A 24,648-nucleotide genomic window follows, 5' to 3' on the forward strand; every position below is an offset into this window, starting at 1 on the left:
CACCTAGAGCCCGTACTCCACAACAAGAGAAGCCACCGCAACGAGAAGCCCGTGCACCGCAACGAAGAGTAGCCCTCGCTTGCCACGACTAGAGAAAAGCCTGTGTGCAGCAACGAAGACCCAACGCAGCCAAGAATAAACAAATTTATTAAAAAAATAAAATATACATCTGACCATGTCATTTGCATAATTAACAATCTTCAGTGACTCAGTTCTCTCAATTACTTACCATGGCATAGAAGGTCCTCTACAATCAGTCCCTCTCTACGTTGCAATCGTACCGAATCACGTGCAATCTTCTGCCTGATCTACCATCCTCTAGCCTCCTCACACCTCACCCCAGCTTCCTTGGCCTCGTATCAGCTCCTTATCTTTCAGAATCCAGGTCAAGACTCTTGTCTCCCATGAAACTTGCAAGCAAATTCTTCCTGTACCCTTTGTTACATCACTGCTCAATGTGCTTAACTATTCTTGCACTTATTACACTGTACTGCAATCATTTATCTGTTGCCCCAATTAGACTATGAATTCTTTCTAAGGGGAGAGAAATTCCTACCTCTTTAGCCACAGTATCTGGCACAGTGCCAATTACACAAGATACTTAATACCTACCAAATGAATGTTGACTTCTACAATATGTTTTGAAATTGACTCCTACTTTCCACTGTCACTGTCTTCTACTTCTATCTTCTTATACATCCTTCTGCCTCTAGTTCATCAACCTTCCTAATGCTGCCTAAATTCCTTCTGAAGCACAATTCTGATCATGTCCTGCCTAACCTCAGAAACGTCTTATTGCTGTTAGACCCTGCCTCATCTTCGCTGCTGCTCCAGCAACTCACAGCAACCCACTGATTTTCCAAAGTGACAGCTCAGCTCCAACCTAATTACAAAACTGACCAGGACGTGGGGCAGGTCCACTCTAACCAGCCTCCACTCTAACATTCAATCATGATCTAATGAAGCTTATTAGCATTAGACACCCTTCCAAAGCCAAACTACGATCTGATGGTATTGGTGATAGCTACTCTATGGAAAAATCCGTTTCCCCACTCTATTTGACAGCAGTGGTGTACTGGGGGCTGGAGGGATGGGGGAGCAGTGGGGGGGTGGTGAGAATGACTCTAAGGGGGATCACTATAGAGAATTTTAAAACAATAACGAAACTGACTAAAGGTCAGTCCGCTTTTTTATCATCATAATGAACCACCAATTCTAAACCAAGTCAGTAATAAAATACTCCTCCCTGCCAAGGCGGACTGGCCCACCACCATGACTCCTTGGTGAACCACTGCTGCTCAGGCATCACCCCCTTCTGAAACCTTTAACCTGCCCCAAAACAGAATTAACCACCTCTTCCTAAACCCTTAATATCCTACAAGGTTGTAAGCACATTAAGGGGACCTTATCTTTAACCTCCAGCATGAACACTTACCCTTCTAGCCAGCTCCCCTTCGATAGTTTGCCTCAGTTATCCAGTAAGGTCCTCAGTGAGTGAAATGCACCAACTCCCATTTCATCTACATTGCTAGATGAAACCATCATGCATTACACTCATCCCTTAAGACCAGACTAACTGCATACAGTATAAAATTTGAATATAAAGGCTGGCAACCACAGAACACCATAATCTGGACCTAATTCTGATTCCTACTACTTAATCTTATTACTTTCCTCATATCAAACTACTTATACTCAGTATATTTCTGCCTATTACATGTAAGTCTTTTCTGTATTACAGCACTTTGTATCTGATTTACCTAACGGCTAAACTCAGAAGGAAATTTAAACACTCAGTCCTGTTTCCGTGCTATAGATGCAATAGACACTCAGTTCTACTGAATAAAACTATGGACAATTAAGACATAAAAGAGTAGAATAAATTTTTATTATACAGCATTTTTATTTTTAAAAAAACTTTACCTTCATAGAATACATTTTCACATTAGAGATTCCCACGGTGGGAAAACAACAACTTATTACTTACAATTTTATATTTGTGAACAGATTATTTTAGGACCAGTAAAATAAACACATTTGAGGATTAAGTCTCCATTTAGAACCTGTAACAATTTGAAACGTCTAAAAAGGGACCTCCTACCTACATGAAACTTCTCTATATTCAGAAACTCTCCAGGTTCTTCTTCCTAGGATCTAGAAATCAGTAATGTGAAATATCAGCATTTCTAATTTTCAAATCTCCCTAGGACACGTAACCATCAGTAACTGGTATCGACTGAAAAGAGGGGGGGGGATGTTTACAAAAACAAAACACTGCCTAATTTTCTGCAAAGTTTTTACTTATGAATTAACAGTCATTCCCTTTCTCCATCATCCTAGGACAAATATAGAAGTTTGATCAAATATTGAGAGTAATAAAGCTGAATTCCCTTTAAAAGTCTGATAAATTAACAGGCAAAGGCTCATATATAATGTTTAGTTATATTGTGAGTCTTCTGAGAAGCTGTGAGACACCCCATTAACTCTCCAGAATACAAAACTCAGTCTCACAACTTCTTGGATACAATTTCTCTCAAATCTTTCTTCAAAGATTAAACTCTAAACATAACTGGCTGATTAGGAGAAGAGGTTTACCAGCGGACTAATCTGTTATTTCCTTCTTATTGTGAGTTGAAATGGCATGACATAGCAGAGGCAAGCAGGTGTACAATCAATTCTCAAGGTGTTAAGTCTAAAGGGTCAGAGCTTCCACAGCATAGCCACAGCTTTGCAGATGCCCACATCATGATAGTTGAAATAACAAAGCCCAGCAAAGGTGAACGCCGAGAGCACCAAAAAGCCTGCCTTGGCAGCTTTCTGCAATGCAGCCCCTCGAACATAGTCAGTAACAACTTGTCCAATGCCCCTAAAGAAAAAAAAATCACAGTACAAATGAAAAACCACAAGTGATGTTAGAAGGCTATTCGGTTAACTTGGCTGCAAAAAAAATAATCAGTCAAGTCAAAATGCAACTCATGGTAACAAAAATCATAAACCAAAATGAAGGAATCAAGTGTACCCTAACAATAAAGACACCTTCCTATCCTTCAGATTCAATTTTCGAGTCGTTTGTATCAAAGACAGTAACTAATTCCTACTCTATTTATAAAATTTTGTTTTTTATTTTTAAACCCAAACAAATGGCCTACAGACTTTTTCATTAATTGAAAAAGAATTTATTAAGCAGATATGTGCCAGAATCTGTTACAGATGTTGAGAGTACAGCAAATAAGACAGCATTCCTGCCCTTATGGAACAAACATTTTAGTGAAGAGAAAGAAAAAGTACATACGTGCTATGAAGAAATATTTTAGAAAGGATGGCTTGAATGAAAAGAACATCCCAAACAAAAGTAACAATGACCTTGCATCTCTGAGGAATTGTAAAAATAGCCATCGTTATGTGGCTGGAGAAGAGAGAGACCAGAAGGCAGGGGCAGATCGCATAGGGGCTTGAAGGTCATAACAAGGAGTTTGAATTTTACTCGAAATACAACTGGAAACCACAGCTGTGCTTTAAGTAGGCAGTGACCAAAGTAAGCAGTGACCTAATTTTACTTTTTAAATAACAGTTCTATTGAGATATAATTCATGTACCATAAAATTAACAATTCTGTGGCTTTTAGTATACTCACACAGAGTTGTGCAACACCATCACTGTTTAATCCCAGAACATTTTCATCAGAAACAAACTCTGTACCCTTTAGCCCATTAGGCAATCACTAATTTGTTTTCTGTCTCTACATATTTGCTAATTCGGGACACTTTTCATAAATGAAATCATACAATATACGGCCTTTTGTGTTGAGTGGCTTTCACTCAGCATAACATTTTCCAGGTTCAGCCATGTTGCACCATGGATCAGCACTTTAGTCTTTGTATGGCCAAATAATCTTCCTTTGTAAAAACATATCACATTTTGTTTAGTTATTCATCAATTTAGACACATCTGGACTGTTTCGCCTCTTTGGCTATTATATAATAACACTGCTATGAACATTATTGTACAAGTTTTTGTGTGCGTGGGGACATATGTTTTCAATTTTGGTAGGTATACACCTAAAAGTGAAATTGTCAAGTCATATAGCAACTCTCTGTTGTTAACTCATATTATAACTCTTTGTTATAATAACTTTTGTTAGACCTGCCAAACTGTTTTCCAAGGTAGCCGCAACGTTTTACATTCCCAGCAGAGGTATATGAGGACTCCCACTTCTCAACACTCATTATTGTCCATCTTTTTGATTACAGCCATCCTGGTAAAGTGTAAAGTGGTGTAAAGTGGTATCTCAATGATGTGTAAAGTCGGTGTAAAGCGTAAAGTGGTATAAAGTGTAAGGTGTAAAGTGGTATCTCAATGAGGTTTTGATTTGCATTTCTCTAATAACAAACAATGTTGAGCATTTTTTCATGTGCTTATTTTCCATTTGCATATCTTCTTTGGAAAAATGTAATTTTACCTTTTAAAAAGGTCACTCTGGCTATATGTGGTGAAAGGACAGTGCGGGCAGAAGGGTGGCAAGAACAGAAATAAAAAACTAGTTAGGAAGCAGCCGGAGTAGCCTAGGCAAGGCTGCTGGCTTAACTTGGCTCAGACTACGTTCTGAGGAGAGAACTAACACAAGCTGATGGACTGGTTGTGGGGTTAAGACAAAAAGTAATACCTAGAATGACTCCCAGGATTTTTGGCTTGAACAACAAGATTTAACTGAATTAGGGAAGACGGGAGAGAAGGAGGTTTTGAGGGGAAATCAAGAGATTTCGGGGGGGGGGGGCGGAAAGAGTGATTTTTGGCAATATTAAATTTGGGATGACTATTAGACATCCAAGTGGTTAAGTCGGTCAGACAACTGGAAATACAAGTCTGCAGCTCAGGAAAAGAAGTCTGATCTGAGCTCACCTTGGAAAAGTGTGTAAACAGAGAAATTTTAAAAAGCCTAGAAGGAGCCTGGAGGTCAGACCTTTATTATTCAGAGGTCAGACAAGAGGAAAAGGAGCTGACAGAGGAGACTGAGAAAGTACAGCTGGTAAGCTAGAAGAAAACAAGGTGAGTATGGCATCTAGGAAGCCAAAGAAAATTTATTTAAGGAGAGAATGGTCGATTAAGTTGAATGCTGCTGAGTTTCAAGTGGAGGACAGAGAATGGACAACTGGATTTGGAAAAAATGAAGGTCTTTAGTGATTTTGATAAGAATGACTTCAGTTACACAGTTGGGATAAAAAGCCCAATTAATGTGGGTTAAAAAAGATGGGATGCTGGGCTTCCCTGGTGGCGCAGTGGTTGAGAGTCCGCCTGCTGACGCAGGGGACACGGGTTCGTGCCCCGGTCCGGGAAGATCCCACATGCTGCGGAGCGGCTGGGCCCGTGAGCCATGGCCGCTGAGCCTGCGCGTCCGGAGCCTGTGCTCCACAACGGGAAAGGCCACAACAGTGAGAGGCCTTCATACCGCCAGAAAAAAAAAAAACAAACAAAAACAGCAGATTGGATGCTAAGGAACTAGTGCACAATTATAGACAATTCTTTCAAGTCTTTTCTGTGTATGTTTGAAAAAGGAAGAGAGAATCAGTAAGGTAATTGGAGAAGTCAATCGTAATTTTTAGAATGTATGACTTTAGGGCTTCCCTGGCGGTCCAGTGGTTAAGACTCCACACTTCCACTTCAGGGGGCACAGGTTCAATCCCTGGTTGGGGAACTAAGATCCCATATGCCACACAGCACGGCCAAAAAAGAAAAAGTATGACTTTAGATTTATCTCTTATTCAGATTTTTCACCGATTTAGATGGATCTCCTTTCAAGAACACACATCAGAGAAATCCTACTGTAGCTGTGAGCTAGTATTTCCATATGCAACTGGAATCTTTTATTGTGAGAGGTCTATCTGGTTAAAGGGTAATTCTAACCAACCCTAGAAAACTAGGTAAGCAAAATCACCTTTAATACTAGCTAGAAAATGATTCTGACAAGTTACTTAACTTCCCTGGGGTTTAGTTTCTACAACTGTAAAACAATAGGGTTGGTTAAGATACTCCCCCAAGTGCTTTCAGTTCTAACAATCCAAAAAAAACCTCCCCCACCCATGACAGCATATTGTCCTTGCAAAACAACATAAAAGGGACAACTTAAGGAACCCAATTGTTATTAACAAACTTTCTAGAAGGTTCATTAACTTAGAAAGTCTAACAAACTACACTGGGTAAAATAAATAAAAACTGGAAATTCATCCATTCGACAAATATTTACTTAGTGCTATGTGTGAGATACTGCCCTAGGCACTAAAGATATAACAACAAATAAAAACAGTCAAAACTCCTATTACATTTCTTTTTTTAAAAAGAGCAAAACTGAACTATAGTGTCTAGTGATGCACATTTAGGTAATAAAACTATGATGAAATGTAAGAAAATGATTGCTATAAAAATCAGGATAAAATTTTTTCTGGTGGGGGGATGTTGAACCATTATGACTGAGCTACAACACAAGGAAGAGGCTCCTGCAGTAGGTGGCAAAGGTCTATTTCTTGACCTGGGGGGTATTACTGTTATAATAATTCACTAAGCCATAGATTTGATTCTTATGATTTTCTGTATCTGTGCTTTCATTCTCGTGAGGGGAGACAAGAAATATACAAGATAAACAGATGATAAAGTATATTAGAATGAAATAAGTGCTACTGAGACAATAAAGACAGGGGAGAGGGATAAGGAATATTGGGAGAGACACTGCAATTTTGAGTAAGTCGTTAGAGACGGCTTCATTGAGAAGGTAACATTTAAGATGTGAAGGAAATGAGGCAACAAGCCAAGTACATAACTAGGAAAAGTTTCAAGTAGAAGGAACTGTAAGAGTAAAGCCCTGAGGCCTGGAGTGACCCAGGTGTGTTCAAGAATTAGCAAGGAAGCCAGTGTGAATGTGACAGAAAATCGTTGCAAATGAGGAAAGAAAGAGGGGGCAAGACCATATAGAGTCTGTAGATCACTGTAAGAACTCTGCCTTTTAGTTTAAGTAAGATTAGGAGACAATGAAGGGTTTCAAGGAGTGTCTGGACCTGTCTTAATATTTTAACAGGATCACAGGGGCTGCTGTGTTGAGGACAGGAGACCAGTTAGAAGACTACTTCTGGAATCAAGCATGATGACCAGGTTTGGGGCTTGAACAAACAGAAGAATGGAAATGTCATTAACTCAAATGGGCAAGAATACTGGAGGAAGAGATCTGGGGAAGATCAGGAACTCAGTTTTATGACATGCTGTGTTCAAAATGTGTACAGATATGAAAGCGAAGACATCAAATAGGCATGTGGATACATAAATCTGGGCATATAAATAGTTTACATATGTTTTAAGGTTCTCTTCAGATCTTCAGTATCTCAACCAACTTCTCCCTCATATGCAATAGTGAGACAAGCTCACAGCAAACAAATTGAGCAGACAATGTAATACTGAAAGGACTGCTGTACTTGCCAGTGACTATGAAGAGTGAGGGCTGCAGCCAGAGAGTAGTCCACCGCAGAGCAAGGATTCAAATAAGCAGCTGGAATTAGGCCCAGGAGCAAAACACTGACAACCCTCTCACCAGTCCAGTGGAGAGACGCAGCCTTGGAACCAGCTGTAGAAAGGAAGGACGAGATTCATAAGAGTTGCAGGGGGAAACACACATCTCAGTATTTGCCACAAAATAACCCACTGACATAATGGCAAACAGAATGCATGGAAGACTTAACTCTGAGCATAAACAGGGTAAGATAAAGGTAAGTGAGAGATGCAATCTCCTTTCTTTGAAGTCTTTCAGCACAGGGTGTCTCAACACCTACATATGTTAATTAGAAGACAGATCCACTTTGCTTATAGGCAAGAAGATGGACAAAATATCTTTGCAGAATTACCAATCTTGGACTTCAGTGTAATAGACAGATACCTTATGAATATAAGTTGGTGACACCTATGGAATTCCTTTAAAACATCACTCTTTTGTTTACACCTAATCAAAAGTAAAGTAATATTGTAAGTAAAGTAATATTAAAGTAAGTAAAGTAATATTAAAAATCCTCCCAAAAGAAAATTAAACCAGCCAACTCAAAGAGAAGCAAAGTTCTCGGGCTTCCCTGGTGGCGCAGTGGTTAAAAATCTGCCTGCCAGGGGCTTCCCTGGTGGTGCAATGGTTGACAGTCCGCCTGCCAATGCAGGGGACACGGGTTCATGCCCCGGTCCGGGAGGATCCCACATGCCGCGGAGCCGCTGAGCCTGCGCTCCGCAACAGGAGAGGCCCACGTACGGGGTTGGGGGGGGTGGGGGATCTGCCTGCCAATGCAGGAGACACGGGCTCGAGCCCTGGCCTGGGAAGATCCCACATGCCGAGGAGCAACAAAGCCCATGTGCCACAACTACTGAGCCTTCACTCTAGAGTCCATGAGCCACAACTACTGAAGCCCACGTGCCTAGAGCCTGTGCTCCGCAACAAAAGCCACCGTGATGAGAAGCCCGCACACTGCAACGAAGAGTAGCCCCTGCTCGCCGCAACTAGAGAAAGCCCGCCCACAGCAACGAAGACCCAACAGAGCCAAAAATTAATAAACAGATAGATAGAAGCAAAGTTCTACTGTCAACTTTTAGGGTCATGGTTCTTCTTCTGTTTCGTTACTTATAAATAGCCAAAAATAGATATGGAATGTGAAAACTTCTTTTATTTATTTTTTTATACATTTATTTATTTTTATTTATTTTTGGCTACACTGGGTTTTTATTGCTGTGCACGGGCTCTCTCATCCAAGCTGCGGTGAGCGGGGACCACTCTTCGTTGCGGTGCACAGGCTTCACACCGTGGTGGTTTCTCTTGTTGCGGAGCACGGGCTCTAGATGCACAGGCTTCAGCAGTTGTGGCTCACAGGCTCAGCTGTTCCGCGGCATACGGGATCTTCCTGGACCAGGGCTCAAACCCGTATCCCCTGCACTGGCAGGTGGACTGCTAACCACTGGACCACCAGGGAAGTCCCTGAAAACGTCTTTTAAACAAGTGAAAATAAAATGGGCTTTAAACATCTCTTTGAGAGCCTCTACCTTTTTTTGGTTACACACCCCATTGGGAATCTAATAAAAGGATGGAGCTACTTCCTGGAAAAGTGCACATAGATACACACATTAAAAACTGTGTAGGGGGACTTCCCTGGCAGTCCAGTGCTTAAGACTCTGCGCTCCCAATGCAGGGGGCGCAGGTTTGATCCCTGGTCAGGGAAGTAAGATCCCACATGTTGCGCAGCGTGGCCAAAAAATTTAAAAAAAAAAATTTTTTTTTTTTTGGTGGCGCAGTGGTTAAGAATCTGCCTGCCAATGCAGGGGACACGGGTTTGAGCCCTGGTCCGGGAAGATCCCACATGCCGCAGAGCAACTAAGCCCGGGCATCACAACTACTGAGCATGCGCTCTAGAGCCACGAGCCACAACTACTGAGCCCACATGCCTAGAGCCCGTGCTCCACAACAAGAGAAACCACCGCAATGAGAAGACCGCACACCACAATGAAGACTAGCCCCTGCTCGCCACAACTAGAGAAAGCCTGTGTGCAGCAATGAAGACCCAATGCAGCCATAAATAAATAAATAAATAAATAAATTTAAAAAAATAAAGACTGTGTATACAACTTTGGGGGAACTTCCTTTAGTCCCATGCACCCCAAGTTAAAACTACTCTGCTAAATCTAACTGAACGAAGTTCAGAAACAAAAACTTTTCAAAGATAACATAATTCTAAAAAGCAGGAAAACTATACTTGCCTAATTACTCCTAACTCAGATGCAATTATAACTGGTAGACTTAAGAATCAAAAGAAGTCTTCTCTGTAAAATACTGATCTTTCTAGACTTTAAAAATGAAAATATAGTTAACTTGTTATTCACCTACAGATTTTCTAAGATTTAATACCTAAACAGTATTCATCCAAGAAATGCCATGATTTTAGTATCAACCTAAATAAAAATAAGCACGTCAATTACAGCTATAAATATGCATGATTTTTTAAACTGTCTACTATGCCAAATTATTTGGATCTGGCTCCTCTCCATTAGCTACATAAATAAAAGTAACTAAACTATATTGAACAGATTCTTCCCACAGAACTATTTTCTTTTTAAAAAATTTAAAAATTTAAAAAGACTTAGACCAGAAGTTTCTGTATGAGTGTAAATGGCATGATTCAACCATGTGTGCCCAGGTGTAGGCTAGGTCTTCATTTGACAGAGTTGGACACAAGAGTTCCTCTCAGAGACAGCAAGTCCTGCCAAAGGCATGATAATCAGCCCAGATGAAGATGGACATACAATGGTGGCTGGGTGACAGGTGAATGTGCTGTATTCCACACCATCCTGGGGTTGATCGGTCCTGGAGAAATGCTGAGACATGAGCTGGTCTGACCACTGGGGTTCGGAGGAAGAGAGCTAAGGAAAGAGACATAAGGGGGATCATAAGCACCTCTCCTTTAACAGGATTGACAGACTTTCTAAATGACCATAGGCAAGCGATTTAACCCCACACAGGGAATGACCAACTCATCTGTAAAATGAGGATAGCGTCTATTTCACTGGGTTGCTATGAGATTAGACTAAGTAGCCATAGAAATATTGAAAAATCAATGAACACTTACATAAAAGGGCTTCACTTTGACTAATTAAAAAAAATAACTTATAGCTCCTTTCTTCTCCCATTTATTCATCTATTCATCCAACAAACATTTAATACATGCAAGATTATGCTCTGCACTATAGCAAGAGAGATAAAAGACAAAGTCTTTGTCTTCAGGGAATTCAGTCTAGTTTGGGAAATACCATCTTCCTTTTCAAGATCAATTTCTCTGCTTGCACTCTTGAACCCATCCCTTTCTGTCCTCTTTTAGATCTTGTCTCTTGGTTTAAAAATAGGCAGACCTAGGTACACCCAACCCTACCAATGCTGCTGTGAGACGATGAGCAATTAAGTTAAATAGGCTCTCCAAGAGTCAATGTCCTCTCTTTTGTAAAATGAAAATACTGGTATTTACTTCATAATACTCCGTTGAAAATTTTAAAATATATGTAAAATGTTCAGCATAATTCCCAGAATGTTATAAGCACTCGATAAAACGTAATTTTTCTCCTGTATCTTTAACCTCTCCTTCCTTCCTACTGACCATTTTCCCTCAACTGATGTAATATAATTAACCCTTCCCTTGATCCTATGTCCTCTAATGCCCATGCACTCTTCCCCTGCTCCCTTTCTTCACTTTCCAAACATGCTTCTTTAAAGTGTTGTCTAAATCACCTCAACTTCCTCATTTCCTTATCATTCTTCAACTCTGAAACTCGTCTTTATCCCCACCAAAGCTGCTTTAGTAAGTCACCAATGGTCTCCTGTGGCCATATCCAATAGACACTGTTTAGTCTTCATCTTACTGGGCTTTCTGCATCACGTGGCACTGGTGGCCTCTCCTCCCTTCTCTTCTCTGAAAGAACTCTCTTCTGCTTCTCCTTTTGATTCTCTCCTCTGCAGCCGCTCTTAAATGTTTGCCCAGGATTCCATCATCTGCCCATTGCTCTCCTTGCTTCCTATGCCCACCCCTAGACATTTTGTCCACTCAACTTCTAGTGCCTTTAAGCTGATGAAACCCAACTCTGTATCCCCAGGCCTGATATCTCCCCAGAGTTTCAGAAGTTTAAGTGCCTGGAAGGCCTCTCCCCTGAGATACCCCACATGGTCCTCAAACTTACCATGGCAAAAACTAAAATCACCCTTCAACTCACGTTCTCATTTAAACTTGCCCCCCATCTACATGCTTACCACTTTATTTAATGACATCCCAGCCACTCTTTCACTTTACCCAGAAATCTGGAAGTCATGTAGGACATTCCCTCTAAATTCAGTCAAATGCCAAATCATACTGATGTATCTCCTAACATTTCCTGAGACAATCTTCTCTTATGTACAACTTTCCAAGTTCAGGACCTCACCATCCTTGCCAACACGGCTACAACAGTGTCTCAACTCGTCTCCCTGACTTATGTCTTAGCCTGCCCCATTTCCCATGATGGCCATCTACCACATTGTTACCAAAGTGGTCAATGTAAACTGCAAATCTATGTCAAATCTTTCAAGGGCTCCCCTTCACACGAAGTAAAATGCATACTCCAAATCAAGACAAGTTCTTCTCTGATTTGACTTCAGTTCACCTTTCCAGAACCATCTCACTCCTCATCTTGAGCTTCACACTCTAATATCTGTTTTGTTTTCTCTCATAACAAGCAGTTTCTACACCTTCATCATTCTTTTGCTCATCCCAGTAGCCCTAACTGTAATGCCCTTCCTCCTGTGGCCTTCCTTACCCTCAACACTCAAATCAGGCACACCTCCTTCAAGAACCCAGACAGGGTGATCCTTCCAAAACACACAGCTAATATATTCTTCCTCTGGACTGGCATACAATTTACTTACTGCACAGTTTTCTCTTTATGTTATGTTTTCTCTTTATGTTATGTTATGTTTTCTCTTTACATTATGCTTATATGTGTTTTCTCTACAAAAACGAAAACTCTTTGAGGGCTGGAACTATGTTTTTTCACATTTGTAACCCAACCATACTACAGTGCCTGGTATAACACAAATGCCCACTTCTATAATTATCGAACTCAACTCCAAGGGAAATAGGCAAGACGTGGATTGGGACTTTGACCCTGACACTTTTGCGATTCAGGGAGGGAGCACTCTAAAAACAGCGAATGGGGAGAAAAAGAGAACTCATGTGAATAGCCTCTGCAAGACCATAACTTTCAAATTACCCCATCACCACGTCAGCCCAGAGCAGGGGAGATATGCTCTCGGGTAAATATCTGGGCCCGCAGGCAACGCTGGTGATGCCGTGGTTTCGGCAGGAGCCAGAGCTGCCAAAGGGAAGGAGGAGGGACACCCCCGCCCCGCCCCGCCCTACCCCCGCTCAAAAGGTCTCACCGCCTAGCAGACGAATCCTCATCGCATTCCCTTCCCCCTAAGCACCTCCGGCTGCCAGGACCCTCACCTCGCCCACCTCCGGCACCGCAGAGGACACTCAGTCTCCAGAGAGTCGCCATGTCGCTCGGGAAGGCTCAAGGTCATCCAGCAACCCGGAAGCAGTCATATGACAACATCCACCCGCAACGACGAAAGAAAACGAGGAAACGGAAAACGCCGGGTGAACCGGAAGTCGGTGTTGGCTCGGTCCCGCCGCACATGCGCACACAGCTCGTCGGAAGGTCCCGAGCTCGACGCAGGCAATGGCGGAGCTGGGTGAGGCGGATGAAGCGGAGTTGCAGCGCCTGGTGGCGGCGGAACAGCAGAAGGCGCAGTTCACTGCACAGGTGCGGGGACAGGGACCAGTGTGAAGAGAAAAGAGGGTTAAGTACAGGTTCCGGGCACCCGCGGAGCTCTGAACGGTGGCGGGGCGGGCCGGCCGCCCTATGCTCCGTGCCTGCTGCGCCCGGTTCTGCTCACGAAAGAAACGAGTCTCTCCTGCCGCTGGTGACCCCTAGTGCTCAGGTACCCTCTAAGCAAGCCCGTAGTGGGGGGAAAGAGAAGGTGTAAAGCGAAGAAAGGCTCGGGCGACACAAAGGCACGGGAGCCTAGCTTGGCGGTGAGCTCTCTGGGCTGGCATTCGGAAGATTCCGGTTCTAAGCTTGCCTCTGCCCCTTACAGGTCACGTGTCCATAGACAAAACGCCCGTCCACTGTAAGTCTTGGTTTCGCAGTCGCCCGCTGCCTCACTGGATATCGAGGATCATATGCAATAATATATTGGAAAACGATAGAGCAGTAGACCATTATTGGATCAAGGTGGGCTCTGAAGTAGTCGGTCTAGACTGTTAGTTTAGAACAAGAGTTTTGGAGCATGGTTCCAACCGCGGGGTTGCCCCTTTCTAGCTGCATGACTAACCCTAAACCTAGTTACTTAACCGTGCCTCTTAAACGGAGGTGATAGTCATCTTTTAGGACCGCAGAAAGGATTGACTGCTTAGTACCCAGCCTCCCAAAGTAGTTAAGCCCTTGGTAAGTGGTTATTCCCCCGTGTTGGGAGGAGGGGGGGAGGGGGTGGGAAGGGAAGAGTTCGCTGAATATAAGTAGCAAGAACCCTGGTTAGAAATCTTTGGGTGCTGCACATTATGAAAGTGCACACATTTTCTGTGCCTGTGTGTGCATTTTTCTGTAGATTGGGCCCGTAACCTTCATCGGATTCTCAGATATGTCCATGACCCCAAAAAGGTTAAGAACTACTTAAGAATAGGTTTAGAATGAGATGAGTGCAGTGGTTTGGGGAAATTAATTGGTACCATAGCCTCCCAGCTTACGCTGGTGCTAGTTTGGAAATATAAAAGAAGGTATTAATCCTGCCTGAGATTTTCTATCTGACTAAGGAAGTGACACAGTTAGAAAATAATGGGCAGTGCTCTCAAGGAGGTAATAATTTAAACTGTGGAAAAATCTTTAGGAAGGAGTATGAGAGTCAAGTTGAGTATGCTGTGTGTGGACCTCATTGAAACAGATGGGTTGGGTGTTAAATAAGGGAGTGCCCTCAGTGGCTAACAGAGAAACTGATGCATTAGGGTGACTTGATGGAAAGTACATATTTTTTAATTACTAAGAAAAATAGAAAAGGAGAGAATAAAAGGATTGTTTCAATGTAGGGATGAGGAGTTGGTCCATATTGGTGACAAATTAGAAGTGAGGAGAGAGTCAAAGAATAGTTCAGTCAGGTGACAGAAAATGAGAAAAATGGGAAGGAAATAAGAAAATTCATAGAGTTAGGCCTGTCTGCAGACCCCAAGTTGTTACTATTTTTCTTTCTTCTTAGGTGCATCACTTCATGGAGTTATGTTGGGATAAATGTGTGGAGAAGCCAGGGAATCGCCTAGACTCTCGCACAGAAAATTGTCTCTCTAGCTGTGTGGACCGCTTCATTGACACTACTCTTGCTATCACCAGTCGGTTTGCCCAGATTGTACAGAAAGGAGGGCAGTAGGCCACCCCGTGGGAGAATGACTGAAGAAGCAAAAGACTTATTATTAAGCAGGTTGAAGGGCCAGCAGGGGAATGTTGTCAACCCATTGTCAGGTTAACTTCAGGCTGTTACCAAGCCTGTTGGTGCTAAAAAGTAAGAGATCAAATGTTCAAAAAGTGAAATTTATTTATTGGGAATTCAGAAATTCCATCTTGTATCACAACAATTATTCAATAAATGTGAATTCTCCAACTCTCTTTTTTTAAATCCCATTTTAGGGTTTAATATATAGATCTCTGATTGGCAGGAACATTAGAAACAACTATGTTCCAAGGCCAATAGTGCAAATGAGAGATCTTAGGTTTTGAAGAGCCACCCTAAGCCATATTTAAGGGGGCTGGAAGAACCATCAAAGCCTTACCCTAAGGCATAGAAGAGAATTTGGGGTTGAGAAAGGTGAAGAACAGAAAACAGCTTTATTGCTTATACAGGACCAAGAAAAGGTAAACATGGCAAAAAACAGAACAGGCAAAATGTGTATTCACTGGGAAGAGGCCTGCTAGTATGAGAGGAAGGGAAGGTCAAGACCCAAACAGAACCAACTTCCTGGAGAAGCCTTGTTCCAATGGCCCATCTTCCTGAGTCTGTGCTTAGAATCAGTACTTTAATAGCACAGAAACTATGCTAAAAAAAAAATCCATGTAGAAAACTCCTTCCCACGAAGATTTCACTTGCTCCAAGAACAAAACAATTGCATTAGGTTAAGAGGTAGTAATTATATAGACTATTCATCCCTGCTTGGGCCACTAATAATCCCAAAGGTAAAAATATGCACCATGGGACATCAACAATTGAGTACCAAAGTATTAATATTTCAAATAAATATCCCAAAAAGTAGCACCTGCTTATAATCAAGGGATAGGGAACCTCTGGCCAACCATGTATTTTATGACTAAGCATTTTATTAGAAATCTGTTCTGTAAAGAGAACAAATTTAATAGTTAAGAACTACAAAATATTACCACCTCATGGAATGTTGTCATAGTCTATTGCTGGTGTCATACAGTCATGCTACCATGAAGTATTTCTGTATTACACATAGGGAAAGTAAGGCCAGGGAGGTTGACTTACCTGCTCTGGACCTCATAACCAATGAATGGCAGACCAAGACCAAAAGTCTGCGCCTTCAAGCTTTACTTCACCCATGAAGTGACGACCAAGAAAAAACAATGTCACTTGATCTGCCGTAATGAAAATAATTCATGTGTTCTGCCAGCCTTCTTCCAGTGATATTTTGGTTTCTTAAGAATTAACATAGTAGGGATCACAGTATATAGCAAAGGGAAATAACAAGGTCTCTGCTTGGTGCTTTAATCCAAAGGCAGACTAGGAAGAAACGGATATGTCCCTGAGAAGCCTATTTCATTTTGGAACTGATTCAATCTAGTTTCAGGAAAAATCTAAAGTTCATTAACAGATTAAGAAATGAACAAGGAAGACAACACTTAAATAGCTGTTGCTGCCCTGAATCCTGTTCAGAGCACCATTAGCACAACTAATGCCTAATTCTTCCTCATTTGGTTGAGGACTTACCTAAGAGAACTGAAGAAATAATTCTGAACACAAGTGCATTTAAGCAATAAACAATGGAACTAGAAAACCTTTTACTATCCAATTACCATGTTTAGGGGTATACTGAGTATAGCCACAGACCCTGTCCAACAGGGAAATTTGTCAAAAACTCCTAGTCTCCCAATAACAGCTGTCTATGGATGTTATCATGAATGGAAAATGTTTGTTCTTATGTTCATTTCCTCATCAAGTAAACTGGACCACACCTGTGGGGTCAAAATACAGAAAGATCAAAGCACCAAGGCTAAAGACAAAGTCAAGTTGTGGCACCTACTATGTAAACAGACAAGAGCAACGTGATGTTCCCTTATCATACCATTGTATACAGCACTAGTTCCAATCCATCTCTTGACCCCCAGCCCTTGCTTTCCCCAAATTCAACATTCCAATTGGTATACCCAGGTCATTACTGGATTCAGCTTTCCGGGTCCTTTAATTTGCTGCATATGCACTCTACGCTAAATGTGATTAATCACAAAAAATAATCTCTTCAAGAAACCTTCATAACAAAATAACCGACTCCCTATTGACAATAAGAGGATCAAGTTTAACAGGCCAAAATAGAAGACAAGAAGTCTGTCAGAATGTATATAGATGGCACAGGACAGCTCTGACCTCAGGCCCCCTGTGCTGAGCAATAGAGTCACTGGCAAATCCCCAAGGTGTAAGAGCTGTAAATATCCAGAGTCATGCAGGAAACATGTTTCTTTCTCATTTAGTCATCCTCTGAACTCTCTGCAGACCTTTCATCTGTAGCCACTTTCCAATTTGTGCGTTTGTTTGTCCTCTCCTGTATTTCACTGTTAACTACAGGGATGTGGGCTTTTTTATCTCTCTTTTTCCTTTTGGTTTTCTTAGTGTCTCTTTCCTCACTTTCCTCAGAACTGCTGGATGCAGAATCATCTGACTGGGAAGTGTTACACTCTGCCTCTAAGAATAAAGCAGATTTCTTGAGAGATTTTTTCCTGGATTTTTTCTTGCGCTTATGTGGTTGTTTCCTTTTCCTGGTACTAGAAGCCCCAGTTTCTTCTGAGAACTCACTTGAGGAATCTGCTGTTATATCTGTGGCTTCCTTTTTGCTTTTCTTCTGTTTTTTGTGTGACTTTTTTTTCTGCTTTTTTTTGTGGGATTTCTTTGACTTCTTGTGTTTGTGAGATTCATGGGTAGATGATTTTACCTGGGGAGATGTTTTCTTCCCATTGGTAATATCCTGCTGATCACTACTAATAAAAAAGAAAAATTGCTTTACTATAGAAAATAAGTGTATTTATATAATTTTTATATTCTGCTTTCTAGATGGGAAGTTGGGGTTAACATCTGAATTTTAAATCAAAACTGATATAGTGTTACTATGAGACTTTATCACTGAGTTTTTGTTTCCTCATCTTTAAAATGAAGACAAAAATTCTAATCTGCCATACTGAGTTACTGTATGGAACACTATATATAAAAAAAACCTACATGCTGTAGATAATGCCAAATATCAGGGAAAGGCAAAATACCAGTCATCTCCCAACTAAATCTCCTATTATTTCTCTGGTTACATTTTTAATGGCAAATGTTGTATACTTTATAAAAATTACTAACTCGGGACTTCCCTGGTGGTCCAGTGGGTAAGACTCTGAGCTCCCAATGCAGGGGGACTGGGTTTAATCCCTGGTCGGGGAACTGGATCCCACATGCATGCTGCAACTAAGAAGTTCGCATGCCGCAACTAAGAAGTCCGCAAGCCGCAACTAAGAAGTCCGCAAGCTTGCTGCAACTAAACATGCCGCAACGAAGATCCCACCTGCCTCAACTAAGACCCAGTGCAGCCAAAATAAATAAATAAATACTAAAGTAAGTCTGTAAATCATTTATACATATACATATATCCACTCTTTCAAAAAAAAAATTAAGAACTCAATTTATAGTTCAGACTGTGTACTAATCTTACTTTCTAACTTTTTTTCAGTAAGTGTACTTGCCTTACCTGTCTGTTTCAAATTCTTCAGGGTATAACTCTTTATATCCACTGTGACCCCATCTGTAAAATAACATTTTATTACATGTATTGTTAAAGCAATGCATACATTTCTTAAAAATTAAAGACAAATTAGACTTAGGAGTGTACATTTACAGAGACACACAGAACCAAGAAAAAAGAGATATGGTAGAGCCAACACCACATTTATAGCTCGGTAACTTGGTTACATTTTCTGTACTGAATGCTCATTTCAGACACAAAGGATTCCTTTGTCCATTGGTAAGAAAACTTGACATTTTCTTCCTTAAGAAACACTAAGGGGCTTTTATATTCTACTCTTCAGCTGTGAAGTACTTCTCCAAAAACACTTCATAACATAATGCTGTCTACCTTAGGACAAGTTTTTTTAAGTAACAACTTTATTGAGATATAATTCATATACCATAAAATTCACCCTTTTAAAGTGTACATTTCAGTGGCTTTTAGTATTTTCAGAGTTGTGCTACCATCACCACTAATTTCAGAACATTTTCATCACCCCCAAAAGAAACAATCCATTAGCAGTCACTCCACTCCTCCATCTCCCGTAGCCCACGGCAATCACTAATCTACTTTCTATCTCTATAGAATCATCATGAGTGGCCTTTTGTGTCTACTTTTCTCACCGAGCATAATGTTTTCAAGGTTCATACATGTTGTAGCATGTATCAGTACTTTATTTATACTGCCAAATAACATTCTATTACCATCCCATATACCACATTTTTTTATTCATTTATCAGTTAATAGACATTTGGGTTTCCACTTTTCTGGCCATTATGAATAAATATGCTATGAACATTTCTGTATAAGCTTTTGCAGAGATAATTAATTTTTAAAAGTACACATTCTCAGGCCAAATACCATTAATGGTCACAGGAATTTAGTCACAAACCTGTCTGGCATGTTAGCTTCATAATCATGTAACTTCTTGTTCCAGGATTTAGCCTTAAGAAAATCATCATCCAGTGCCCCAGAAATTTCATTCTTTGGCCTCCAATAGTCTCTTTGACTTTCTTCATCAAAACCATCACTACGCATCCGGCTGTAAGAGAAAACAGAAGAACTTTTACATAGAAAAGCAACCTGTGAGGTTATTTTATGGAATATCATGAACAAAACTCACTGAACAGGCTAAGGGGAGACAAAAACAACCTGATACTTAATGTTAAAAAAATACTTTTTTTTAACATGATCTGTTCCTCTCTATTAATTTGTACAGTTAGGTGTTCAATGAAAATATGATCATCACTACCCGTCCTACTGCAGAGTATAGACGAAATGACTTTTCGACTGTGGCATGCTGTACCTCACTCACTGATCCTCAAAGAAGGAAGCAGAGCATAATCACAGCTGGGGACATTTCAAACTGCCCTAGAGATTCTGAAATACACTCCCTTCCCTGAACATCAGCAACCTGCTGTAGTTAAGTCAGAGTAACAGTGGGAGCAAGGTGTAACCCATGAGTAAGTTGGGGTGGATAAACAGTTGAGAACCACTGACTTAGCCTGTACTTACAATATCCACTAACCAGTCACTAAGCCAGTTAATTGGTTATCAAAAATATTTGAGGACCTCCTATGTGCCTGCCAGGCACTGTTCTAGCTGCTGGGACTATAATGGCAAGTGAGACAATCAGAAACCTGCCCCTAAAGAGATTATGTTTTAAAGACTTATTCATTATGACAGGCATTAATAGTCCACTCCAAAAGAACAATATTTTGTTCCTGGAAATGCTGCTTGTAACTGAATAACCAATACAAAACAAATCATCATCTGCACTAAGTACTTCCAAATTCTCAAAGAACCATCTTCAGAGAGAAAACAGACTGACAAGGTATTTATTTTTATGTTGAGACTCTGCCTTCTTTACCATGGATACCCTGAATACTTTCTTGTCAAAAGCCATTACACACAGCCAATCACACTCCAAAGTCCACACACTGCACAGGCACACTCTACTTAAATATCTCACTATTAACTATTTCCCTGTGTGGTTTTAGAAATCAGCATTATTACTTTATAATCATTTTTCATACACACAGATCTATACTAACAGGCATATGAGACCCAGGAGATGTTCCCAATACTCAGATATTCCTATACCTCCACAGGTAAGACAACTAAGCCTGCATGATCCTTCATATCCACACTCAAATTATTAAGAAGGTAATGTGAAAGGTTGTGTGACTAAGATAGTAAGAAGACGGGGCAAAGAAAAGGCTGAGAGAGAATGAAAGACTAATAGGGGAAAGGTGTGAATGATCAGCTAAGTGACCATAAGATAGCTATAGAAAATCTTAATTTAAAATCCATCAGGTAAGGTCAGAATCCACAGAATCCTTAACGTTTACAATTGTTCAAGGCAGAATTTTTAAGTTCTCCATTGCAAATAAGTGCAAAAAGTGGGGCCACATGCATCATAGCCATTACCTTTATGATTGGGTCTAGATTTATTGAAGAGGAAAGGCTTAAGGACTCACAGAACTGAATTCATCTATCTTTAGCATACCATAATGTTTTTAAACAAAAGTTGATGATTCTGAATGAGATGAGAATTATTTTGGTTCTCAGAGTCGCAACTTCACCTTGAACTGCTGGGTAACATTTTCCTTTTCGCCCCCCGGTACGCATCTTCCATCTGTTTCTCCAGTTCTCTTATTTTCCACATATCTGATTCCTCCTGAATCTGGATTTTTTTTTTTAAAGGAAAGAAATAAAAATAAGTTACTAAAAATAACACATTACATCACCAAAAAGTAACTGAAAATACAGTCTGCACTAATTACTGGATTACAAACTGAGTTTTGATCAGGAACCTGGGAAACAAATTCTGGTTTCTCTAGAGTGATTAAACAATCCAACCTAGTAAATCTCAAATATGTAGAATTCTGCAGCAACAAAAGAGCTTTTTCACCCATGCATAGACAAACTTATCACCTTATTAACTAAGCAATTATGCTGCAATTAGCAAATGATAATCCCTTATGTTTCTAAAATGCTTTATGATTTTAACTATATCATCTCTCTATTGAACTTTAAGCAATCTTATGAGGAAAGCAAAGCAGGTACCATTATTATATTTTACTGAGAAGAAACAAAAGCTCAGAGATTTTTACCAAAGTCAAAAAGCTAGTAAGGACAGGTCTTGAAACTTTCTAGGCTAAGTCTCTTTTCACAACATAATAATTTTTGTTAAAAACAAAGCAAAACAAAACAAACAGCATGGGAACTGTTAGAGAATTTCCTGAAAGGCAGAGTATAGCTGCACAAAGAACAATAATAAATTTTATTTCTAAGTCCTCCTGTAATATTTTGTTAAATCTGTCCTAGATTTATCTTTTTTAGCCACTGCTTTCAAATCTAAGCTCACCATCCAACTGGGGTGGTTTATGCAATTGCAGAGGCTGCTTAGGTAATAGTTATACCCTCACTCACAATGAGAATATCAGGTGATATGATAATAATAACATTTGTGGTCAAACTAGTTGTACGGTTCACCAAAGAAAACCAAACAAGGGTGCTTGACCCTTGTTTCATTATATGTGCTCTCGTAGGTGACCTCACCTACACTCATGACCTCTATCATTTCCTATATCAGTAATCCCCAAATCTTTATATCCAGCCTCAACTCTTCTCTAAGACTGAATTGCGAACTATTTGGACATCCTATAAGCATTTCACCATCAAGATGTTCAAAACCAAACTAATTACCTTTCCCATCACACTTGTCTCTTTTCTTTAGTTCCCTAACTCAATTAATGGCACCATCATCATTCACCCAGTCACACAAGGTGGTTATATTTGATTCCGTAATTATCACTATTATCCAATCAATCATCAAGTTCTTTGAACTTTATTGCCTAAATTCCTCATTTTCATCCCTGTCACTGTTTTCAAGTGAACCACTCATCATCTCTCACCTGGAACATTGCAATTGCCTCCTAACTGGTCCCTCTGCTGTTTCAACCCATCTGATCTATCCCCTACCCAGCTAACAAGTCATCTTTCTAAAATACAAATACAATCATGTCAAACCCTGCTTAAAAATATCTGATGGCGGGCTTCCCTGGTTGCACAGTGGTTGAGAGTCCGCCTGCCATTGCAGGGGACACAGGTTTGTGCCCCGGTCCGGGAAGATCCCACATGCTGCGGAGCGGCTAGGCCCGTAAGCCATGGCCGCTAAGCCTGCGCATCCGGAGCCTGTGCTCCGCAACGGGAGAGGCCACAACAGTGAGAGGCCCGCATACCACCAAAAAAAAAAAAAATTTGATGGTTTCTTTCTTGCCTACAGGAAAAAGTCTAATCTCCAAGCATCACAATCCAACTCAATTTACCATTTGGGCCTCATCCTCTGCCACTACCTCCCACATTCTCTACTTTCTGGATGTATACAATTTCTTGCCCCAAATGCTTCATGTTCCTTGCCATACACTAGTACATGACGTTCCCTCTGTCCTGAATGATCTTTTACACCTGGTAAACTTGATCCTGTTCATCAAGAACTAGTTCAAATAACACCCATTGTGTGAAGCCTTTCCTAATTCCCCAAGGAAGATTTCATTATTCCTTCCTCAGTGCATAAAAGGACTTTGTGTACGTCTGCATTACAATACTTATCAAACTATATTCTAATTATTTTATTGATCTTTGTCTCTTCTAACTGTATCAAAATAATTCCTAGCACACTGTATGCCCTCATTAAGCATGTGGAATAACTAAGTTGTACCTCTCACCTTATTGTGAGCATCTGTGTGCCGGATGACGTTCCTCAGGAGGACTTTCCCCAAGGGAACTCGGGACATTCTTCAATCTGAAATGAATCAATAAGTAACATTTAATAATAATTTATTTTATTACCTTATCTTTTATTACTATGTTATAATGAAGCATGAGATAAAGGAAAGATCACTGAACCAGAAGTCAGAGGTCCTGAGGAAGTTTTTCCTTCACCATTAAAAGGGGAAAACACCTGACCACACTACTGTGAGGATAAAAGGAGATAATGTTCATTAGAGTTCTTTGAAACTGCACCAAATTAAGTGCTTTCAAGAGACCCATTTTATTTAATCCTCAAAATAACTATGTTTTATGAGGCAAGTATCTTCATTCCTATTTTGTAGAGGAAATTCCGTTAAAGCCATAACTTGCCCCAGGCCACACAGTCCAAGGCAAACATGGTTCAGACTAGAAATCAACTCCCGAATCCCAAAATTAGTTTGCAATTAAACACCTAGATTTGAGAGTGTCAAGACCACAAATGTCAACAGTAAAAAAAACTGACGCCTAAAAACATTAAATGCAGAGATGCCCTAAATTTCTTCATTCAAGAGAATTTTATGTTCTATTTTGTACAGAAGCCTCCAAAAAAAATAGATGACAGGGATATTCACGTGTGTAGCCAGCAGAGGCTTTGTGCACCACTCCAACGCTCACTCACCCCTCGATCCTGGGGAAATCAGGCATCTTGCTAGTGTGAGACGAAGAACCACTCCATTACAAGATCTCCTCCGACCCAGAAGCCAAGCAAAGGCAGCTCTGCAGCTTCACCCGAGTCCTTCGTGAAAACGCAGCCTTCCCACCGGTTATTCCGCCCTCACCCGTGGCCCAGGCCACGGCCGCCTTTCCCTCAGCCCAGGCCGACAGGCAAATATCTCTCCGGACTGAGGCCGGAGGCTGCTCCGGCGCGGAATCCGGACGGCCTGGTTGGCTGGGGCATTCCCCGCTCACGCTCCTCTGGGATGGACCCGGGGGTTGGGTTTCGCTCCCCAAAACGGATGGGGGCACTTTGGACGGGTACGACCCTCGACTGGGCCCCAATTTGTATCTAGAGTGGCTGACGGGGGGGTTGGGGCTTCCAAGTGGAAGACAGAGAAAATACCCCCATCTTCGTCACCGGGACCCCTGCCCCCCAGCGGCCACGGAGCTCCCGGTAACCTTCCCTCCAAACGCCCTCCCCACACAAACACACACAAACACACCCATACCGTGCGCCGCAGCCTCGCGTGGCGGGGGTGGGGGAGGAAGC

General features: G+C 41.1%; 3 protein-coding genes across 8 annotated transcripts; 1 reads left to right on the forward strand and 2 right to left on the reverse strand.

Annotated features, from left to right (window-relative positions):
* Positions 1-1,872: 1,872 nt before the first annotated feature.
* SDHD (succinate dehydrogenase complex subunit D) lies at positions 1,873-13,158 on the reverse strand. 4 transcript variants are annotated; one of them, XM_082845476.1, is made up of 4 exons: positions 13,032-13,154; positions 10,309-10,425; positions 7,462-7,606; positions 1,873-2,866 (listed from the first exon to the last, which is right to left on the reverse strand). In XM_082845476.1, the coding sequence occupies exons 1-4, from the start codon at positions 13,081-13,083 to the stop codon at positions 2,701-2,703; spliced, it is 480 nt and encodes a 159-aa protein (XP_082701602.1). In that variant the 5' UTR covers positions 13,084-13,154; the 3' UTR covers positions 1,873-2,700. The 4 variants fall into 4 exon arrangements, with proteins under 4 accessions (XP_082701602.1, XP_082701603.1, XP_082701604.1 ...); XM_082845477.1 differs by having other exon boundaries at positions 13,041-13,102; XM_082845478.1 differs by lacking the exon at positions 13,032-13,154 and adding an exon at positions 12,965-13,022.
* A 9-nt stretch (positions 13,159-13,167) lies between these two features.
* On the forward strand, positions 13,168-15,235 carry TIMM8B (translocase of inner mitochondrial membrane 8 homolog B). The gene is made up of 2 exons (XM_082845480.1): positions 13,168-13,350; positions 14,837-15,235. The coding sequence occupies exons 1-2, from the start codon at positions 13,267-13,269 to the stop codon at positions 15,002-15,004; spliced, it is 252 nt and encodes an 83-aa protein (XP_082701606.1). The 5' UTR covers positions 13,168-13,266; the 3' UTR covers positions 15,005-15,235.
* A 51-nt stretch (positions 15,236-15,286) lies between these two features.
* NKAPD1 (NKAP domain containing 1) lies at positions 15,287-24,626 on the reverse strand. 3 transcript variants are annotated; one of them, XM_082845468.1, is made up of 6 exons: positions 24,608-24,626; positions 23,357-23,433; positions 21,209-21,309; positions 19,516-19,665; positions 18,588-18,641; positions 15,287-17,838 (listed from the first exon to the last, which is right to left on the reverse strand). In XM_082845468.1, exons 2-6 carry the CDS (start codon positions 23,423-23,425, stop codon positions 17,331-17,333), a joined length of 882 nt encoding a protein of 293 aa, XP_082701594.1. In that variant the 5' UTR covers positions 23,426-23,433; positions 24,608-24,626; the 3' UTR covers positions 15,287-17,330. The 3 variants fall into 3 exon arrangements, with proteins under 3 accessions (XP_082701594.1, XP_082701595.1, XP_082701593.1); XM_082845469.1 differs by lacking the exon at positions 24,608-24,626 and adding an exon at positions 24,061-24,325 and having other exon boundaries at positions 15,287-17,835; XM_082845467.1 differs by lacking the exon at positions 24,608-24,626 and adding an exon at positions 24,061-24,325 and having other exon boundaries at positions 15,288-17,838.
* Positions 24,627-24,648: the final 22 nt, after the last annotated feature.

This window comes from Leucopleurus acutus (assembly GCF_964270905.1).
Source record: "Leucopleurus acutus genome assembly, chromosome: 8".
Classification (NCBI taxonomy): Eukaryota; Metazoa; Chordata; class Mammalia; order Artiodactyla; family Delphinidae; genus Leucopleurus; species Leucopleurus acutus.